A 20337-nucleotide genomic window follows, 5' to 3' on the forward strand; every position below is an offset into this window, starting at 1 on the left:
TCTTCTGAAGATTATACAAGGACATTAAAACAAGAAAGATCTATTGGCTTAAAACATTTTTCATCTTTCAGAAACCACCACACTCAGCATGGTAGAATTTTGGTTTCTTTCAAGTATTGGTCTGCCTGGCTCTTTTCCCTGATTATTTGGCACTTAACATAGCCCAATTAATATATTTTAAATTTTGTTTTCATAGGAATCTAACATTGCCTTGAATTCATTTTTTTTTTGAGCATTATAGAAAGTTAGAGCAAGAGTGACATTAGAGATCATCTAGCCCAATTTACTTATTTACAAATAAGAAAACCAGGACCCAGAGATAGTTGTTTGTTGAAGATAACAGAGTGAGTTTAATAGGCAACTTAGAACAGGTCCTGGGTTTTCTAATTTTAGCTTGATGATACCTACAGCATGCCACAGTGTGACTCAGTTTTTTGTTTTTTTTGTGTGTGTTTTTTTTAAATGTTTTTATTGGGAAAGGGGAACAGTGTGTCAATCTTAGTTGTGGAGGGTGCCATTCAGCTTCAAGTTGTCCTTTCAGTCTTAGTTGTGGAGGGCACAGCTCAGCCCCAGGTCCAGTTGCCGTTGCTAGTTGCAGCAGCCCACCATCCCCTGCGGGAGTTGAACTGGTAACTTTGTGGTTGAGAGTACGCCCTCCAACCCACTGAGCCATCTGGGAGCTCAGCGGCAGCTCAGCTCAAGGTGTCGTGTTCAATCTTTAGTTGCAGGGGGCGCTGCCCACCATCCCTTGCACGACTCAGGGAATCAAACTGGCAACCTTGTGGTTGAGAGTCAGTTTTTTGTTTGCTCTTATTTCAATGTCATTAGATTTTAATTAATAAGAGTTTAATTTTATGACAATCTTCTATTTTTAGTTCTTGATTAACTTAATTTTAAATAGATGATGCATTTATATTGTTCAAAAATCCAAACACATAAAAGTGTACATGAAGTATATGTGGCCAAAATGAGATTAGATATTATCCTCACACCATCTCTCGTAATATTTTTTTTCCCAAGGAATTTCACAGTAGAGACAACCAATCTGAAGCAAATAATTCTCCCACTTGTTTTTCTAATGCCCTCCCCATTTAAAAAATTTAAATTAAAAATAATAGTCACCTATAATCTCATCTCCCAGTATTACGGTGTTTATTTTTTGCATATTAGCATCTTCATGGACATTCATTCATGTGGCACATACTACTCTGCTGTCTTTGCTCAATATTACATCATAAAGTACATATTTCAATAAACTGTTTCAAAAGCAGATGGGATAACTCATTTTATGAGGTCAGCATAACTCTGATGCTAAAGCCTAACAATGGCATTACATAAAAACAAAATTACAGACTGATATCTCATGAATAGAGGAGGAAAATCTTTTTTAAAAAATTAGCAAATTGCATCCAGCAATATATGGAAAGGTTATTACATCATAACCAAATCGGGCTTATCTCAGGAATGCAATATTGTTAACATTTGAAAATCAATCAATATAATATGCACATTATGTGGCAATATAATACACAATATAATATGTCCCCCCACCCTCCCAAAAAAGAGGGAGAAACCATGTGATTGTCTCAGTAAACGTCGAAAAAGCATTTGACCAAATTCAACATTCATTCATGAAAAAAACCTCGCAAACTAGGTATAGAAGGAAACTAGTAGATGTCATTAAAGTTAAGGGCCTTTTGATGGGGAGATTGTCCTTTATTTTCCTAGTGGGCCCAGTCTAATCATCTGAGTCCTTAAAGGTAGAAAAGGAAACCAGAAGGGTGGGTCAGAGAGATGCCACAGGAGGAGTCATTCAAAACTGTTACGGGCTTTCAAGATGGAGGAAGGAATCCATGAGTCCCCACCTCTAGAAGCTGGGAAAGTACCCTCAGCTTACAGCCAGCAAGAAAATGGGGGCCTGGGTTTTACAGCCAGGAGGAGCTAAATCCTGCCAACAACCCAAAACAGCAGGAAATGGATTCTTCCCTAGAGCCTCCAGAATGCAAAGAAGTTTGCTGACACCTTGATTTTAACTCCTTGAGACCTGTGCTGCAACTGCAGAACTGTATGATAACAAATTTGTGCTGTTTGAAGCTGCTAAGTTTGTGGCGATCTGCTAATAGCAGCAATATAAAATCTAATGAAATGTATCCAGCTTCTCAAAGCAGATAACTTTAGCAAATTAAACTTGTTACATATAGAATTTTAGAGGATTTATTCCAACTAATGTTTGATAAATACCCTATACTATATGTTGAGTACTACTAGGTACTTTCCCATAAACGGCCATTTTAATGTTTAATGCCTATATTTTTATATATGTGTGTTCAAATACAAAATGTTACGTGTGCGTGCATTTTTAATATATACAAATAGAGTTGTGTTACAGAACTCTTTCAGTTTTTTACTTTTTCCGCTCATAACTGTCGTTAAGAGTGACCTGTGATGCTAAATGAGCATCTGGTGTGTTGCTGTCAAAGCTGCTCCGCTGTCGGCCTCCACCACATTTTGCTTCTCAGTTCCTCAGAGATGGACACCTGGACTGTCTCCAACTTTGTCACACCACAAATAATGAATGTCTTCATATTATTTAGTATCTATTACTGCATAATAAATTCCCCTAAGACTTAGCTTTTTAAAACAACATTGTTTTTAGGATCAGGAATTTGGGGACAGTGTAGCTTGGTGCCTCTGACTCAGGTGTCTCATGAAGTTGTAGTTAAGCTTATGGCTGGGGCTCTGGTCTCATATGAAGCCTCAACGAGGAAGGGCCTGCTTCCCAGATTTCTCCTTTGGCTGTCGGTGGGATTCAATGCCCATAGGGCTGTGGGACTGCGGGCCTCAGTTACTCATTGGCTGCTGACTGGAGGAGACTTCCCTGAGCTCTTTGCCTGGTGGACTTCTCCGTGTGTCAGCCCGCAGTGAGGCAGCTGGCTTCCCTCAGATAAAGCAAATAGAAGAGCGAGAGCATGCCTAACACGTCATAATCTTTTTGAAAGCTAATCTCCTCTCAGAAGTGGTATCTTATCACTTTTACTGTATTCTCTTTCTTTGTTAGAAGCGAGTCACTAGATCCAGCCTACTACACTCACGGGGAGACAATTACACAAGGGCACGAATATCAGGAAGCAAGGATTATTGGGGGTCATTTAGAGGGTGTCCTCCACAGTCCTCAGACATGTTTCTGTGAATGTTTCTTTGGCATATGTACATATACGGGGTGACAGGTTGTCCTCTGTAATGACTGCACTGGTTGATGTGCCCAACAGCAGTACATGAGGGTTTGTATTTCATCATATGCCTGTCACTGCTTTACATGTAGGGCGTAAAGGGATATTACATTGTTTTAAACTGTCTGTATCTTTTGCTCTTTTGCTCTAATGGAGTTCTTAGCTTTTTCTTGGCCATTTGCAGGAGTTGCTTGTAATATTCTAGATGTTAGTTTCTTGTTTTTCTTCCAGTCTATCGTCTGCCTGTTAACTTTGTTAGGGTTTCATTTGTTGAGCAACAGTCCTTCATTCTGAGGTAATTAAGTGCTTTTTTTTTTTTTTTTGGCTTCAGAGTTTGTGCTGTTACGCTTTTGTTTAAGACGTTCTTTCTTGTGCTTATGTTACAAATGTATCATTGTACATTTTCTTCTATTAACTTTAGTTTTACCATTCATATCTAAGTATTTAATTCATCTGTAGTAGGTCTTTGATATGTTATAGGGATCCATCTTTTTTTTTTAATGAAATGAGCCAGTTTTTCTTAGAATCATCTTCTGTACAATCTGTGTTTTCTCCATTGATTTGTGGATCCAGCTTTACTATATATTGTTTCCATATATACATAGGTCTGAGATAACACTTTCATTTCTCAACTGAGTTCCATTGGTCTGTTTATTTTTGTGTGCGTGTGCAAATATCATGCTGTTTTTATTACTATAGCTGTATAGCATGATACGATATCTGGTAAGGAAAGTCCCTACCTTCACTCTTCATTTTTTAGTTTCACTTAGCTGTATGTTTATTATTTCATAAAAATATTAGAGTCAGTCTATGAGGTTCCTGAAAAAAATCCAGTGAGAATTTTAGTTATGATTGCATTGACTTTACGATTAATTTGAATAGAATTTAGATCATCCATTTAGAATTTAGATCGTTCCATTCATGTTATCCTCTGCGTCCTTTGTTAGATCAATTGCATGGGCATTTTGTGGTGTTTTTGTATACTTTGTTTTTAAAATATGTTTCTATCAGCAATAACTCTTTAAAATATCTGGGAGAATTTAAGCTTGCCCGGTCCTAGAATCAAGTCATCTTCAATTTGTTTAATGGGCCTCATTTAAGTAGGTGGTAAGTATTTTTCTTTGGGTTTTTCATGAATATTTCAGTTCCATAAAAATATTTTGATATTCTTTTGGAACTATTACTCTTTTTACTGTGTTGTTGAGTTGCCCCCTTTCCTGGTCTAACATGTTAACTATTCCCCATGATAATTGTGTTTAAACTTTTGCAATAACTGAAGATTTCTTGATGCGTTTATTCCTGTTTGTGCCTCCTGCTCAGCTGAAGTTTTATTTCCTTTTTCTTTGATCTAAGATTTGTTTCTAAAAAGGGATCATGATGTTGGGAGGGTAAGAGTCATGCTTCATAATAGAAATATGCTTAATAAAACAGTAGTAATTTGTTTACTATTCATACTGTGCTGAACATGCTGCATTGGCCTTGAGAATGTGGGCACTAGAGATGGAAGATCAACGGTATGCCATGTTCTCATTGTAAAGCGATTGTCAACTTGAAAAGGCATTGTTTTCTTACCTGCACTGTGATTTCTCTTCAGTTATACAATCTGAATATTTGTTTCTGTGTTATAATTAAATAAGAATGAACAGAAGGGCTTTAGAGTGGAACTTCAAAGCAGAGCACTGCTGGGAACTGTTTCCCTTATACCCTAATAGACTTGTAGGAGATGGGAACTGGAAAAGAGGAAAGTAGTGGGATACCTGACCCAAGTATAAGAGCCAACGACTGGGAAAGTTTTCTTAATTTTTATGTTAAACATATTAGTCTTTTTTTAAATAATCTCAAACCTGTTGAATATTTAGATTTGAGTTTTTAAATGTATAGTTTGTTCAGAAAAGAACAATACCTTAATCTTCCAAACTGATCATTATTCTATTTTATTTCCTGTTTCTCCAGAGATATTACATATGAAATATCAGTAGAAGCTATATCAACAATGGTTGTTTTCCTTTCCTGCCAACTCTTCCACAAGGAAGTTTTGCGACAGAGCATCAGTCACAAGTATTTGATGCGAGGTCGATGGTATGTTTTTATTTTGAATTTGTCTAGTTCTTATTGTACAAATCTGTATTTCTGGTCTTGTCCTGTTACCTTAGTATTGTTCCATGTCACCAACCAGACATTCCTCTGGTTGTTCTATCAGCACTTCAAACCCAACATATGAAGAATCAAATTCTGCTTTTGCCCAAACTATTTATCCTTCCTGCCCTGTTCATTCTCCAACTCCATTACCTTCTCTAGTGGTTTCTTTGTAGAACTGAAACTTTGAAGTCATCTTTTGTCTTCCTTCTTTATTATTCTCTTTGTCTAAGCAGTCATCCAATAATATTTGTTCATTGAAATTATTTTTTTATACCTTCTCCTTCTCCCCAGTCCCACTTAAACTACTGTAATCTGTGCCCTGTTACCATGTGTTTGGATTACTTCAACAGTCTCTTTACTGACTATTCCCACTCTCATTTAGTCAACAAATCTTTATTGTGTGCTAACCATGTGGCAGGCATGTGTTAGGATGCGTCTCTGCTCCTGAGCAGAAGCTTACACTGTCCTGTGGGTGGGGATGGGAATAGGTAAATATTAAATACACACACACACTCACACACACCCATAACTTCTAGTGACACAGTCTTCACAGAATTTTAGAATGTAAAACAAAGACAAAGTAGTTTTGATTAAAGTTCTCAAGGAGTTGGGAGCTTTGTCTTTGTCACATGCTTCTTACTACCTTGGTTATCTCCATGGCACCTTCACTTATAATAGGGAAAGGACCTGAGCTTTGGTTCAAGAGTCTATTAAAAAAGTTTTCTCTAGGTTGCAGGACCTAATCTATCTTCAGTTTGTAGACACATATCTTTTTTCACCTGTTTTCTCTCCCTTCTCTTTATCCCGTTACTTAAAAGCAAAAAGTATTAACATTTAAAAAAATCAATGTACATACAGATGTATTTTTTTGTATGCATGCATATGTTGAATAATGTCATACTTAAAAAGTATAGTTTTTATATTATTGCTTTGTAGTTCTTGATTTTCTCTGCTTATTCTGTGTTACTGCCTCCTTTCAAGTGCCAGGTACTGTATTATACACTGAATGGACAACATCTCACTTGTTGTACAGATTACACATAAGATAACTGAAGTTCAAGAGTTGACCAATACCTTATGGCATAGGAAGGAGGAAGGTCAGAATTAAGCCTCAAGTCTGAGCTCAAACCCCATGGCCTTCACTACGCCATGATGCTCCATTTCTTTTAATTGTGCTAATCCCTTTATATTAGTAGGTTATATAGATTATATGTGTCATTATACAAAATCAGGTGACTTCCATGAGCATGAGTTTGATTTTCTTCTTTTTCCTTTTTGTGTAGTCTTCCATACACCAGCAAACTGGTGAAAACCTTGTTATATAACTTCATCAGACAAGAAAAGCCACCTCCGCCAGGAGCGCATGTTTTCTCTCAGCAGTCGGAGGGGGGAGGACTGCTGTACGGACTTGCATCTGGAGTAGCAAGTAAGCCTTCCCCGACATAAGGGATTCTGTTCCCTTGGCTCCCACTGCTAACATTGCATCTGTACAGCTGGCCAGCTGTGAGATACTCAAAGTAATTTAACATACTAATGTTTGCATTTGGTGCAGCGATTTCTGCAGTGAAATGTGTGCAGGTAATGAATAGATGGTTGACCGAAAATACACCATTTTCAAGAAGAATGATTATAAATAAATAAGCATGAGTTCTAGCTGTACAATATGAATACAGTTAAGCTCTTGGAAACTTTTTACTGTTGTGTTTCATGAGGAAATCATTCTATTTTATTGGTTAGGATTTTATGTGACTAATTGGGTATAGTTTTTTTTTTATTATACTCAGTGTTTCATTTGTTAATGACAAATTAGTATATTTTGAAGCGTTTTGTTATAAATTCAGAAATGGCACAAAGGTGAGTTTTATTAGACGGGAAGCAAATTTTGTTAGGTGACCAAATCCTTTCCCACTGTACGGTAAATAAAGCCTCATTTCTGCTTCACTGTGTTCAGACCTAAAGACAGGACCTGGTCCCGAGTGGTTGGAACTGAATTTTTGCTTTATTCCGAAGGAGAAGCACAAACTAGACTGACACTCTGGTAGCTGTAAGGTCTGCACGGGTGCGCTTGCTAAACCAGCAGTACAGCCTACGGTCTACTTAATTACATAGGGCAGAGTTCAGCTGCTTGAAGGCGTTTTAAATGGAGTTGAGTTCGACAGCTGAATTGTGGCTGTAGCATCCTGTCCACCCTCAGGGAGGAACATCAGTTTAATACGAAAATGTAGCACTGTGTGATAACTTATTAATGAGTCTTGGCAACCTCTCTGTTGACTTTAGGAATTGATCTGTGAACCAAGCTTTCTAAATTTGCCTTCATTTGGTTTCTTTTAATATTCTGAGTTGAATTACATTTGTGATCACTCATGGCTTGGTCTCTGGTGCTGAGCAGGCCACCAAATACCAGACCCGCAGAGGTCCGTTCTCCGAGTTACTTTACCCATTACCCTCATGTTTCAGATGTGGAGGCTGTACTCAGCTTGCTCATTCATGGCCTCTGACGGCAGCACAAGAATGACTTCTTGTGTCCCGTGGGAAGCTTCATTAATCCATTAGTGTTTTCTTTTCTTGATCATTAAACTGGCATAGGTATTTAAAAGCTGAGCATTTTGTAACACTTCAGTGTGTTTGGAGATTTCTGGGAGGAAATAAGTTCATTAACTGCTTTCTTCAACACAATGGCAAAACTCTGCAGTAGTTTTCTTTTTTAAGAAAACATAGATTTGTGTTTGGTTTTTCGTGCAGTTATGTGTCATCAGAATGAAGTCCAGGATGGCATGTGGTGTCATCACATAAGTACCAGGTGCCAAAAACTTAACATCTGAATTTTAGATCCTCTCCCACATAGTTAGCAGTATGTTGGAAGGAAGTCCCTTACTTTTCCTACCGCCCAGGTTCCTTGTCTTCTGAATGAGAAGGTTGGGATAGATGATCTCTGAGGTTATTTCCGTATAACTTTCAATGATTCTATGGTCTTTTGCCCCACTATTTAAAAATTTAATATTCAGTTAGAGGCATTAAAATAGACTTAATGATTTTTTAGTGTGCTAGTCAAAAGACATTTTATACAGCTTTCTTCCTAAATCTTTACAAAATTATTCATGTAAAAGTATGTTACGATGGAATAATTATTCATTATTTCACATTATGTGATTCTAAGGATTATAGAAACAACAAAAGGACATTTTCCTGAAAAGTGCAGCTATGTATTGTGGGCTAAGTAAAATGTAAAGTTTATCCCAGTATGTAATTTTGAATTAAGCCACATTCCAGGAAAATCAATCAAATTGACAGAAAATTTGACTTTAGTTGTGTAATCACCTTTGATGATCTTTTGCTTGGTAGTTAAGGAATTTTCTTACTTTAATATTGGGTTGAGAAAATGTGATTTGGAAGTTCCCCACTGAAAAGAAATCATGTTTCAAAGCTAGATACAAATTATAAACTCTTTTGGATTATATTCATTTTCCTTGGGATTGAATTATTCCTGGACATAGAAAGTATTTCCTTGCATAGCGTTATGTGTATTGTAATGTTTTGCTGAAATTATTTCCTTTGAAACAGCATGCCTTATTTTGGAAAGTTTCATCGCTTTGAATAGTGACGTTTAGTTGACACTGGCAGGGGAAGAGGAGAATCCTGTGCGAGAACTGGGTCCACGTGGCTGGGCCCTCACAGGAGTTAGGCAAGGCCTTCTCCAGTTTATTCTCAATTTTTCAGGTTATTTCTAGTTGTTCTATTAATTGTTTCCCAGACTCCAGCAAAAACTCTGTTTCATCTTGCATGCCTTACACTCTTTTTCATGCCTGTGCTTGGGTATCTCTTTAACCTAGAGTCCTATTTCCTCCCCTCTCTGACTTTGATTTCTGCACATCCATCCATTAAGGTCCATTTCAAGTAGCACCTTCTCCGCAAAGACTTATTTTCTCTCTCCTAGCAAGATGTGATCTTTTCCTTTGGTACTTACTCTGCCGTGTGTTATGATTACTGTGTAGAAGCATCAGTCCCCCTATGTTGGCTCTACATACAAGACAATGAGAGCTAGCATGACTGTAACACTTCTGAGTTTACAGAGCAACTTTTTGTGTATCTCACTGTATTCTCATAGCAACCTTGTGAAATAGATGCTTTTACTTTTTTTTTTTTAAACTGCAGTTACTTTTTTTTTTTTTTTTTTTTTTAAGATTTTATTGGGGAAGGGGAACAGGACTTTTTATTGGAAAACAGTGTGTACTTCCAGGACTTTCTTCCAAGTCAAATTGTTGTCCTTTCTGTCTTAGTTGTGGAGGGTGCAGCTCAGGTCCAGGTCCAGTTGCTGTTGCTAGTTGTAGGGGACGCAGCCCACCATCCCTTGCGGGAGTCGAACCGGCAACCTTGTGGTTGAGAGGACGTGCTCCAACCAACTGAGCCATCCAGGAGGCAGCTCAGCTCAAGGTGCTGTGTTCAATCTTAGTTGCAGGGGGCGGAGCCCACCATCCCCTGCAGTACTCAAGGAAATTGAACCGGCAGCCTTGTGGTTGAGAGCCCACTGGCCCATGTGGGAATCGAACCGGCAGCCTTCAGAGTTAGGAGCATGGAGCTCCAACTGCCTGATGCACCGTGCTGGCCCAGATGCTTTTACTTTTTAATGGATAGATGCAGAGATGTTCCTAGTTACTAAATTACCTGTGTAAGATCACATAGGTGATGTCGGTTTGTACTTGAGCTTAGTTCCTTTGACTTGTGAACTTTGCTGTCATGTCTTTCATTATCACCACCTGACTCTTAAGTGTGTAAACTGCTTCTTGACTTTTGTGAGGGTGTTCACTGCAGTATCCAGCCAAGTACCTTACATCTGTGGACTGTCAATAAATACTTGTTATATGTAATAAATACCAAAAGCTAATACTTGTCTGCACTCAAGGTAGATGTGAATGCATTTCTAAAAACATGGCTATCATTTATTGAATGCCTTCTGTTTGCCAGACATTTTAATAGCTACTTTACATACATGATTTTTATCTATTCTTTATTTTTCTTTTCTAACATTTTATTATGGAAAATTACAAAGATGTACAAAAGTAAAGAGGATGTAGAATGAACTCCTATCTACCCTCAGCCCATCTTCAGGAATGATCAACATTTTGCTAATTATTTTTCCATTTATCTCCCTCCTCCTCTTTTTAAAAAACTTTATTTGGAAATAAAGTTCATACATAGAAAAGTTCCACAAATAAAAATACGTATTATAAAAATATCTATATATCTTTATCTAGATGATTTGTAAATATTTTATCCCATTTGTTTTATATTTGTATTCTCGCCTTTCCTCTCTCTTTATCATTTTTCATGCACACACACAATTTTTTTTAACCATTTGAGGGTAAGTTACATACCTCATGGCCCTTCACCCCTAAATACTCGAATGTGTACTTCCTAAAAGAGATTATCTCTTACACAACCACAGTACACTTATCAACTTGAGTACAGTTAATATTCAGCTACCCTTACAAACAAATGAGGTGGGCATTTGTTTCTACCGCACTAAAAATAACGAAATGGAGATTTCCCTCTATATTTTAAAATCTCCTTTATTAAGTATAGAACCATTTGTGATGCACATACATTGAATTTTCAGTGAGGTGTTCTCTTACCTACTCTCATCAGTTTATCTATCTTAGACTAAAAGCTCCGAGATGCAGCACGTAGTCTTCTTCCTTCTGTTTGTTATTGGTCCTTCAGGATACAGTGAGTGCTTGGATGAAGTTTGGTCAGAATGTAATAAATAACTGGAGGAATTATTAATGCTTTTTAATTACTACAGATAAGTTTTTTGCGGTTAATGAGAGTAATGAAAACTTGTATAAATTTTGTTCTTTTTTTAAAAAGTGTCTTATGTGTGTCAAATGTGATTTACTTCTTTCAGAAGAAGTGGTAAGAATGAATTATAATTTATATAGTACTTTATCTGGTAATATCTATAGTACATGCCAACAGGCCTCTATTCATAATTTCATAGTATAAGAAAAAAATGGTTTTCTTCCTCTCTAGGTTTTTAGTGTAGAAATTCCTGGAATATGCTGGCAAAATGGAAAAGAATCAATTGATATATCACTTTACTGTTTAGAAAAGAATGCTACCGTTTTAATTATCTTTTTTTTTTAATGAATCGTAGAATTCCAGGATTAGGAGAGGTGATGAATCATAGAATTTCCAGTGGCTCCCAAATAAGCAGAACCCCCTGGCATACTTTTAAAAAATGCATGTGCATATGCTTACACCTTTAGACATGAGATGGGGCCTGGTCTTACACATTTTCAGTAAGCATTCTAGCTGATTGGCGTAAAGCTGGTCCATTTCGGCAAGACTTATGTGATATGGGTCCCGTTCCTGGCTTGTGTCTGTTCTGTGAACCCTTCATGGCAGACAGTTGAGCCAATACTATTAACTACTGAGGAATACATTGTTTGGAGGCAGCTCTAACGGGTTTAACTGACCATTTCCTCGTGTATTATTTTAGTTTCTCTTCTTACTGCTTTCTGTGTTGTGCTCTGTTGTTGGTGAGGTCAAGTTTATCTGACCATGAGTACAGTAAACCAGCATGAAATAGAGTAAAACTTGAACCCCGCTGATTCTGAACATTGTACTTTTTTATTAATCTAGTCTAAATGCCCATTAACTCTTTTGACAGATAATATTTAGTTATTAGTGAATTTATTGTTAATTTTATCATCTAAATCTTTTCCATAGTTTTTATGTCCTGTCTTTCCCTTTCAGGTTTTATGTATACAGGTACAGACGTTTCATTGTATCTCAGGTATAGTTTTGTTAGAAATGGTGTGGCCCATAATGCCAGCCAAAGAATGAGATTTGCTCCCCTTTTCAGCTCTAGATCATCATTAAAAAACATTTTTGGGCTTCCTGCTTTATTCAGGGTTATGTCCTTGGCACCACATTGAGAGAGGTTTGACACATTTCTAATTCCTGTGTGGAAAGCAGGTGTCTCTGTGGGTGGCATATATAAAATAACAATGAAAATGAATGTAACTGGGGATTTTTGTGACTATTCTATGTTGAATAAGATTTTATTTCCTGGAATCCCAATGAGAATTTGCTATGGGGGCAGTAGCCTGGTTTTCCCAGGCAGTAGACTGTAGAGTTAATGAGGATTCCTGTAGTTTCCCCTGACTTGTAGGACTCCCCCGCAGGGATCTCTGTGAAACTGGCGCTGTAGTCCCCCAGGGGCAGGAGATGCTGGCCAGGCCTCTGTGAGTGCATACCAGGCTCTGCCCTCCTCTTCTAGTATCTCCGTTCTTTGGATTACACCACAGGAATTTCTCAGCTGTCTTTTCTCTTCCCGCATTCCTGGAAGTTCTTGGGGATAAGGATGGATTTCCAGAGCTTGGGGAATATGGAGAATTTGGGATGGAGTCCCAACTCAGTGTGATCTTAGACAGGTTCTTCAGCTCTGAATCTCATTATCCTACTTTAGAAAGCTGATAAACATAAGACTTTTTGTACCAGGTTTTTGTGAAGAATAAATGAGATACTATGTATAAAATCACTTCTTAAACTATATAGCATCTATCCTCATGTAAATACCTGTACTAAAGCTCCAGTGTTTTTTGTTAATTAAAATGAAAATAAAAGAAAATAAAGTGAAGTAGATGAAGTTAGTGATTAGAAAATCTCTGACAAATTTATGCCAGACAATTAAAAAAATTAAGACAATATTTTATCTTTTTGGTCTACCCAGTCTTTAAAATTTATGTAAAAACTGTTTTTGAAACGCTGACTAAATTGACTGTAACAGCCATGTTTTTGCTCTTTCTTTAACTGGCTTTTCATTTTATGTGGTGCAAAATTTGGCCAATGGAAGTCAGGAAAATTTGATTGTTAAATAGATATTGCCCACAAGAGATTTCTCCTTGCCTCCTAAATGAACTTGCCTTGACAACAATTACTAAAATACCATTTCTTATTCACTAATTTATCTGAAAGATTATATTTTCTATTTGATAGTTTGTTTATAAAATTAGCCAAAGATTTTAATTAAGTCTTGATGCTGACCCAGTTATAATATTTATAATTATATTTCAAAATGTTCCACTAATCAAAAGTATCAGTAGTATTGGTAGTCTTAAATATCAATACTTAATTCTTCAAGATCTAAGCGCATCACCCTTCCCTGTTAGAGATATTCTATTAAGTAAATGACTGAAGACCCTTACCTCTGTGATTTGTTATGTGATGGAGCACAGAACATGGTGGTAACAGATAGATAGTCATCTCAGACTGCTATAAAGTATTTGGTTGTAGACTGGGTGGCTTGAGCAATAGACTTATTTCTCACAGTTTCGGAGGCTGGGAAGTTTAACATCAAGTGCTCGCAGATTGGGTTCTTGGTAAGGGCTCTATTCCTGGCTTGCGAAGGGTCACACTGTGTCTTCAAATGGCAGGGAGAGGAAGCTCTGGTGTCTCTTTCTCTTCTTATAAGGGCTCCTCCATGATGGCCTCATCTAAAGCTAATCACCTCCCAAAGACCCCGTCTCCTAGTACCATCACATTGGGTTTAGGGCTTCACTATATGAATTTGGTGGGAGACACAAACAGTCAGTCCATAATAGGTATTAAGTAGATCGCGCTGGGATTCCCCTCACTGAAGTTCTCAGTTTGGGAGGCCACTGGTCTCTTGTATGTTGATAGCTAAGGTATCTTTTAGCTTCAGTCATTCTTGATTTTAAACTACAACTGTGCTTAGAGGTGGTGGCGAGGGTTGTGGCCAAAGTAGATCTCTCAGGCCATTACAACCTCACTAATAGATTTGTTTGTTTGTTTTTTTAAGGTCATTTCAGAATGTATAAGGAATCCCTCCAAAAACAATTCTGTGATTGAAACAGGTTATTTTCTTTTCTGATTTTGGAGGCTACCACTTATATTGTCCTTTAGAGGGTCTGGCTCTAGATTTTGGAAGAGGTACAAGTATCAGATTCTGGCTGTTCGTAATATGTAGAACTAGAATTGAATGCCAGTCTTGCCATTTGCTAAGTAGGTGTTCTTGGGGCTGTTTAGATTCTTCATGGTAAAATGAGGATAATACTTTCCTTTGTAGGAATTCTGAGGTGATCAAATGAGCAAAAGTATAGGAAAGAGCCTGGTACATAGTAGGTACACAATCAAAGGTCACTATTCATAACAGGGATTACATAATAATATTTAAAAGATAGCCTTTGTTTAAAAAACTAGGAAAAAAGCCAGTGACCTTATAATGATTTATAAGTTTACTCAGGTTTTTAATATAAATAAATTACAAAAATATCCGCTATTTAGTAGATAGATTTTTTATAAAAACTTCCGATAGTCACTAAAAGAATTACATTGAATTATGTGAGAAGGAAAGATAAGCTATAACATTTATTCAGTGTTTCTATTGATGCTATCCTTGCTTCTTTCACCTTGTCTTTTAATACATTTTCAAGTTTTTGAATTGCCTCTAATGCCTAAAGAAAGGGTGAAACAAGAAGGGTTGACCTTGACATTTCTTGCGTGTTTTTTCATTATAAGACAAAACTGTAATGTGATTGTAACTGGGTACTTAATGTTTTAAAGAGCCAAGCCTAATTAAATGTGTTCTGCCAAACTGTGCTCTCCATCACAAGTACTGAGGTTTTACACAATAACTTCTGATATATGGCTTTTCCATTTGAACGAGCCATCAAAAATGTTTTTTTTCCTTTGCTTGCAGTGATGGGTGTACCAGCCAAATTATAAGGCCAAAGTAGTGATTGTTTGTTTAGGCAAATGCTGTAATAGAGAATTTAATAAAGTAGAATTTGAAGATTAAAACTCATATTTCTCCCAATTGCTGTTATTGAAAAAGTTATTGAATTCATTATGATAAGTATGATATGCAGTAGTTGTAATTTATACTACATGACTTTTTTTTCTTTTTTTTTGGTCTTCAATTTTGGCTTTTTCTGGACTGACTCATTGAGAGAAAGAAAAACCAGTAAGAGAAAAAGTATGTGGCCTTCAGAAACAGGCATAGTTTTGAAAAAATTTAATAAAGAATTTGAATTTTGAAAAAAAGTGCTTTATAAGCAATAATTATATTGTTAATTTTTACTTGGAATGATTCAGTAGAGTTTATATAGCAAGTGAAAGAGTGATTTTTTTTTTTCCTTTATTTTCAGGACTGAATTCATTTTGTGATTAATAAAATACAGTTAATTTCAGTTTACTGTTACCTTGTAGTGGTTCCTTGCAGGGAAACATCGAATATTTAAATTCGTATCTACAGCACAAAATGACTGTATTTATTTGTAGAGTAGTAGTAATGTAAGTTATTTGACTTTTAATTGCACTCTGAAAAAAGTATTATTTCAGATTTTAGACTTAGAAAAAGGTGTTCATTAAATGATATACATTGGAAATAATATAGTGTCAAAATACAATATTGACTTATCTTTTATCCTTGTAATTTGCTGACAGCCACTCCTAAACCATTTTCCAGAAATGGCTTTGAAAGTCAGTATGTCTGCCCTGTACTCTCATTTCATTCTTAACAAATTGGAAGGGAAGATTGAGGCCTCTTTCATGCCACAAATAGTTGGGGAACAAATTCATTCATATTCACCAGAAAGAATATAGAGTAAAGCGATCAATATCAGATGCAATCCTAGGAATAAGTTTCTAAGGCATGTTGTAAGTGGTGTGTATTTGGCACCAATGATTTAATCTGTTTGAGACTTCTGTAACATAATTTAATGTGGAATTTTAAAATAGTAAAGCTATTTTAAAAATAAAAATGTTAAAATTATGGAATTCTAATTTTTTGAGAATGTAAATCTTATTTGAAAAATGAAGCAATTAAAATGGATTTGCTTTAAAACTATTAAATTCTATCATAGTCAAGTGATGTAACTTATTAAGCAGCTGTTTTAATTTACATTAATTTCAGCATGGATGTTTGGAGTACATTCAGAGGTTGAATTTATTCATGGTAACTTGCTGACAGAATTTGTGAATGGCAGTAAAAACCCTCATAACTTATTGTTGGTGTAATTTTGAGACCACCTTTTCCATGAATAAATAATATTTTGAAGTCTAGTGTTATGAGTTATTTGAAGACTTCCCTTTTAAAATGTTGCTGCAAATTACTTTGAAATGCATTATCAAATAAATTACATTGATGGGTGAACATAGTGATGCATAGATGGATGGGGGTGTTATCACAAATATAGCAAAATGTTAATGTAAAATCTAGGAGGGAGCATAGAGGTATTATAGGATTCTTTTTTTTTTTTTTTCTGCATTTGACAGTTTTTATCATAAAATGTTGGGAAAAAATAGAATCACTATGAGGATGAGTTAGTGTTGTAAATTTCAGTTTGTTCATTAAAAAGCTAATCTAGGTAAGATTCTGAAGAATGTGGGGTCTGACCAGACCTGGATTCAAATCTTTAATTACAAGCTAGTTAACTCTATAACCTTGTGAAAATTTTGCAACTGCTCCAAGCCTTTCCCTGTTTGTAAAAATGGAATATGGTTCCTTGTAGGATTATGGTAAATGTCTCTTCATTTTTCTCCTCTTGTACTTGTTATAATCTGTTAGCCAGACCGTGGTCCTTGAAGGCCCATTGAATCTAATTGGATGAATGGTAGAGAGAGAGGGAGGTACCATTCATTGTGGTGTCTGGCAGTCTCCAGGATCACTTCTGCAAAGCCTTAGGGGTCCCTTACTTGACAGAGGATAGGCAATAGAAAGGGAGGGAGAGAAGCAACTAGCCATTCTCACCAGCAGGCCAGTGGGTTGGAAAAGAATATAACTTTTGACATCAAATAGGCCTGAGCTGGAAACCGGGCCATGCCTTCTACTAGCTGTGTCACTTTGATTAATTTACTTGACTTTGTGGAACATACTAATCACTTGAAATGCCTACCCAAAGCACTTTCCACTTTCGTAAATCCAATGTAGTAGATCTCTTTCTTTTAAGTGTTTTGATATTATTTACAGATTTAGATTCTCTTATGTCTTGGTGTTGCATGCCAGTCGAGCAGTTCTTTTAGCAGTGATGGATATACTCGGACACTGAACCATTTCTGTTGTCCCTGTGATACCTGGGAACTCCAGGTCCATGCCCTTCAGGTGGGGTTCATTTTATCCTGTGGGTTCAAGTTATACTAATGATTTATTTTTCAGGGAGATTTCTGTTGCCAGTGTTCCTTAACTTTTCTCCATTATCACCATCGTAAGGAGCCTTTTTAGACCATTTCTTCCTAATTGCCACTGCTACTCCCAAAGAAAAAGTTAAAACCACAAATATACTATGTATCTGTATATGTGCTGTATATATCTGTGCTTTATACATAAAAAGAGTTAGTTTTATTTAATCCCTCCCAAATCAAGTTTCCAAGTTTTGCCCCCATGAGGGGATAAAAATGCCACCTTTGAGAATGCGTAGTGCAAGCAAAAATCTGCAACCTTCCAGGTAGGTGGCGCCAACCTCCTCCAACTACGCTTTTTTACTGCTGGGATGCATTTTCTACTCTTTCACATTCTGTCTGGCGGGGCCATAACTCAGAGATTTTTAAATGATAGCAAATTGATTCTGCATTTCCTTCATTCCCTTCTGTGGCTCTCCAGTCACAACACTGACTGATGCTAATGACAATATAGTTTTTCTTTTCCTTTCTTTCTTTCTTTTTTTTTTTTTAAGGAGGGTGCAGTTCACAGTGGCCCATGCAGGGATCGAACCGGCAGCCTTGGTGTTATTAGTTATTAGCACTACGCTCTAACTAACTGAGCTAACTGGTCACCCAAGTTTTTCTTTTTAATCCTGTCTTAGTCATGTAACCTTATGCTGTATTTTCCATGCCATTAATATTGCTTCATAAGTACAGTTTTAATGGTGTACTTTATAGACTCACCCTAGTTAATCAATTAAAATGATTAGTCATGTTGCTGGTTTCCAAAATTTTGCTATTCCAGATAACACTAGTGAATAACTTTATATACATTTCATTGCAAGAGAACCTGCTGGCTCTGCTACAGCAGGAGCCTTACTGCCTTACTTACTATTGGAACCACGGTTGCGTCTGCTAGAGATCCCACCAGAAGCAGAAAGAAAAATGGCTTCTCCAGTCTTTTCCTCTTCCAGTCTCCTGCCAGTGCCTCCCATTGTCTGCCCCATCCTGAAGCCAGCAGGCAAAGAAGTTTGGGAAATATAGTTTGCAGGCTTCTAGCCCCCTCTGCTATAGATCATAGATGGGAAGGGGGTGGAAATGAGAGCAAACAGACATTAAATGGCTAGAACTGTGATCCTTATTTTACAGAAGTTATATAATTCTCATACAGTCACACATCTAGCAGATGGTAAGACTGAATTTTAAAATAATGTGTGACTTCGAAGCAATGATGTTTTCATGATACCATCTATCTTTTTGTATCCTTTGGTATGTAAGGTATATATGTATGTGGGTGTGTGTTTATAAAATCTTAAAACATGGGCCGGCCTGGTGGCTCAGGTGGTTGGAGCGCTGTGCTCCTAACGCCAAGGTCACCGGTTTCATTCCCACATGGGCCAGTGAGCTGCGCCCTCTACAGTTAAGACTGTGAACAACGGCTCTCCCTGGAGCTGGGCTGCCGTGAGCAGCCGGAGGTTGGCGTGGGCTGCCGTGGGCTGCTATGAGTGGTGGCCGACAGCCATCGTGAGGCAGCCGGTCCCTGGTGAGAGCTGCCATGAGCTGCTGTGAGCGGCCGACTGACTGGTGGCCGACTGCCTCAGCCGGGGGAGCGCAAGGCTCATAATACCAGCATGGGCCAGGAAGCTGTGTCCTACACAACTAGACTGAGAAACGAGGGCTTGAACCAGAGTGGGGGGGGGGGGAGGGAGGCGGAAAAAGGGGAGGAAAAAAATCTTAAAACATTGTACAAAGAGCATTAGAAGTTATGAAAATTTTAAAAATATGATTAGCTATAATTCTACCACTGTAACAAATCAAGTGTTTCCATTTTTCCTATTCTTTTTCAGTGTATATATATTACGTTGATGCAAAAGTAATTGTGGTATAAAAGGTTAAAAATAATTGGAAAAACCGCAGTTACTTTTGCACCAACCTAATACATATAGCAAATTAAATATTAAAATAGACATTTAAAATGTGCAAATGATACCAAGTTTTATCTTGTCATTAGGGTACATTACGAAAATAAAATAACATATTATTATGTACGTGAAAAGTTTGAGCCCTAATAAAGAAAGGTGCAGTTTAAATCCAAGCTGTTACTTTTATTAATTTCAGTTCCTGAATTGGTCAAATCAGGAGAGCAGGCAAATTCTTGCTGTAAAACAGCTAAAATTATTTATCTCCTTCTTTTTGCTGTATGATTAATAGCACATGTTTGAGGCATCCTGTTGCTAGTATTCAAAGGGAGGATGTTATGGTAAGACTACCAGTACTTGTGCCAGTTTTCATGTTGTTCATAAAGCTCACTGGTTTATCTGGGCACAGTTATTTTTCCTGAGCTAAGCTCAAAAGGCAGGGTATGTAAGGTAAACTAGCTGTCCCATCATCTCAAGTAGAAGGGACATATTTTGGGGGCATTGCAAAGGATTTATTCAAATGTGGTATGACAGTGACTACTCGTTTGTCACCTCCCGCATTTTAGCTGACTACATGGATGCTAAGAATAGATCACATTTCTTAGTCCCCTTTGCAACCATGTATGGTCTATATTTTGGCCAAGGGAATGTAAGCAGAGATGGTATGGGCAAACTTGAAAGTAGAGTTCTTGAAGGGAATGCTGACGTGAATGAAAATATGACTGGAGCTGATTTAGCCACGTTGGTCCATGAGTAAAGTTAGGAATGGAGACTGTCCACGGTGGCACAACAAGACAAAAGGGGCCTGGCTCTTGAATATCATGGAGCAACGTGCAAGCTCTGCTGCACCAACTTTTGGACTTATGTTGAAGCCATTATTACACAGG

General features: G+C 37.2%; 1 protein-coding gene across 4 annotated transcripts in view; it reads left to right on the top strand.

The window, feature by feature from the left end:
• DYM (dymeclin) overlaps positions 1–20337 on the top strand; it is a 269770-nt gene that overhangs the window by 68042 nt on the left and 181391 nt on the right. For all 4 annotated transcript variants that reach the window (XM_019721433.2, XM_074340000.1, XM_019721409.2 and 1 more), the window contains exons 7-8: positions 5184–5309; positions 6653–6795. In XM_019721433.2, coding sequence (XP_019576992.1) covers positions 5184–5309; positions 6653–6795 — 269 coding nt within the window. The remainder of the gene's footprint in view (positions 1–5183; positions 5310–6652; positions 6796–20337) is intronic.

This window comes from Rhinolophus sinicus, linkage group LG09 (assembly GCF_036562045.2).
Source record: "Rhinolophus sinicus isolate RSC01 linkage group LG09, ASM3656204v1, whole genome shotgun sequence".
Taxonomy (NCBI): Eukaryota; Metazoa; Chordata; class Mammalia; order Chiroptera; family Rhinolophidae; genus Rhinolophus; species Rhinolophus sinicus.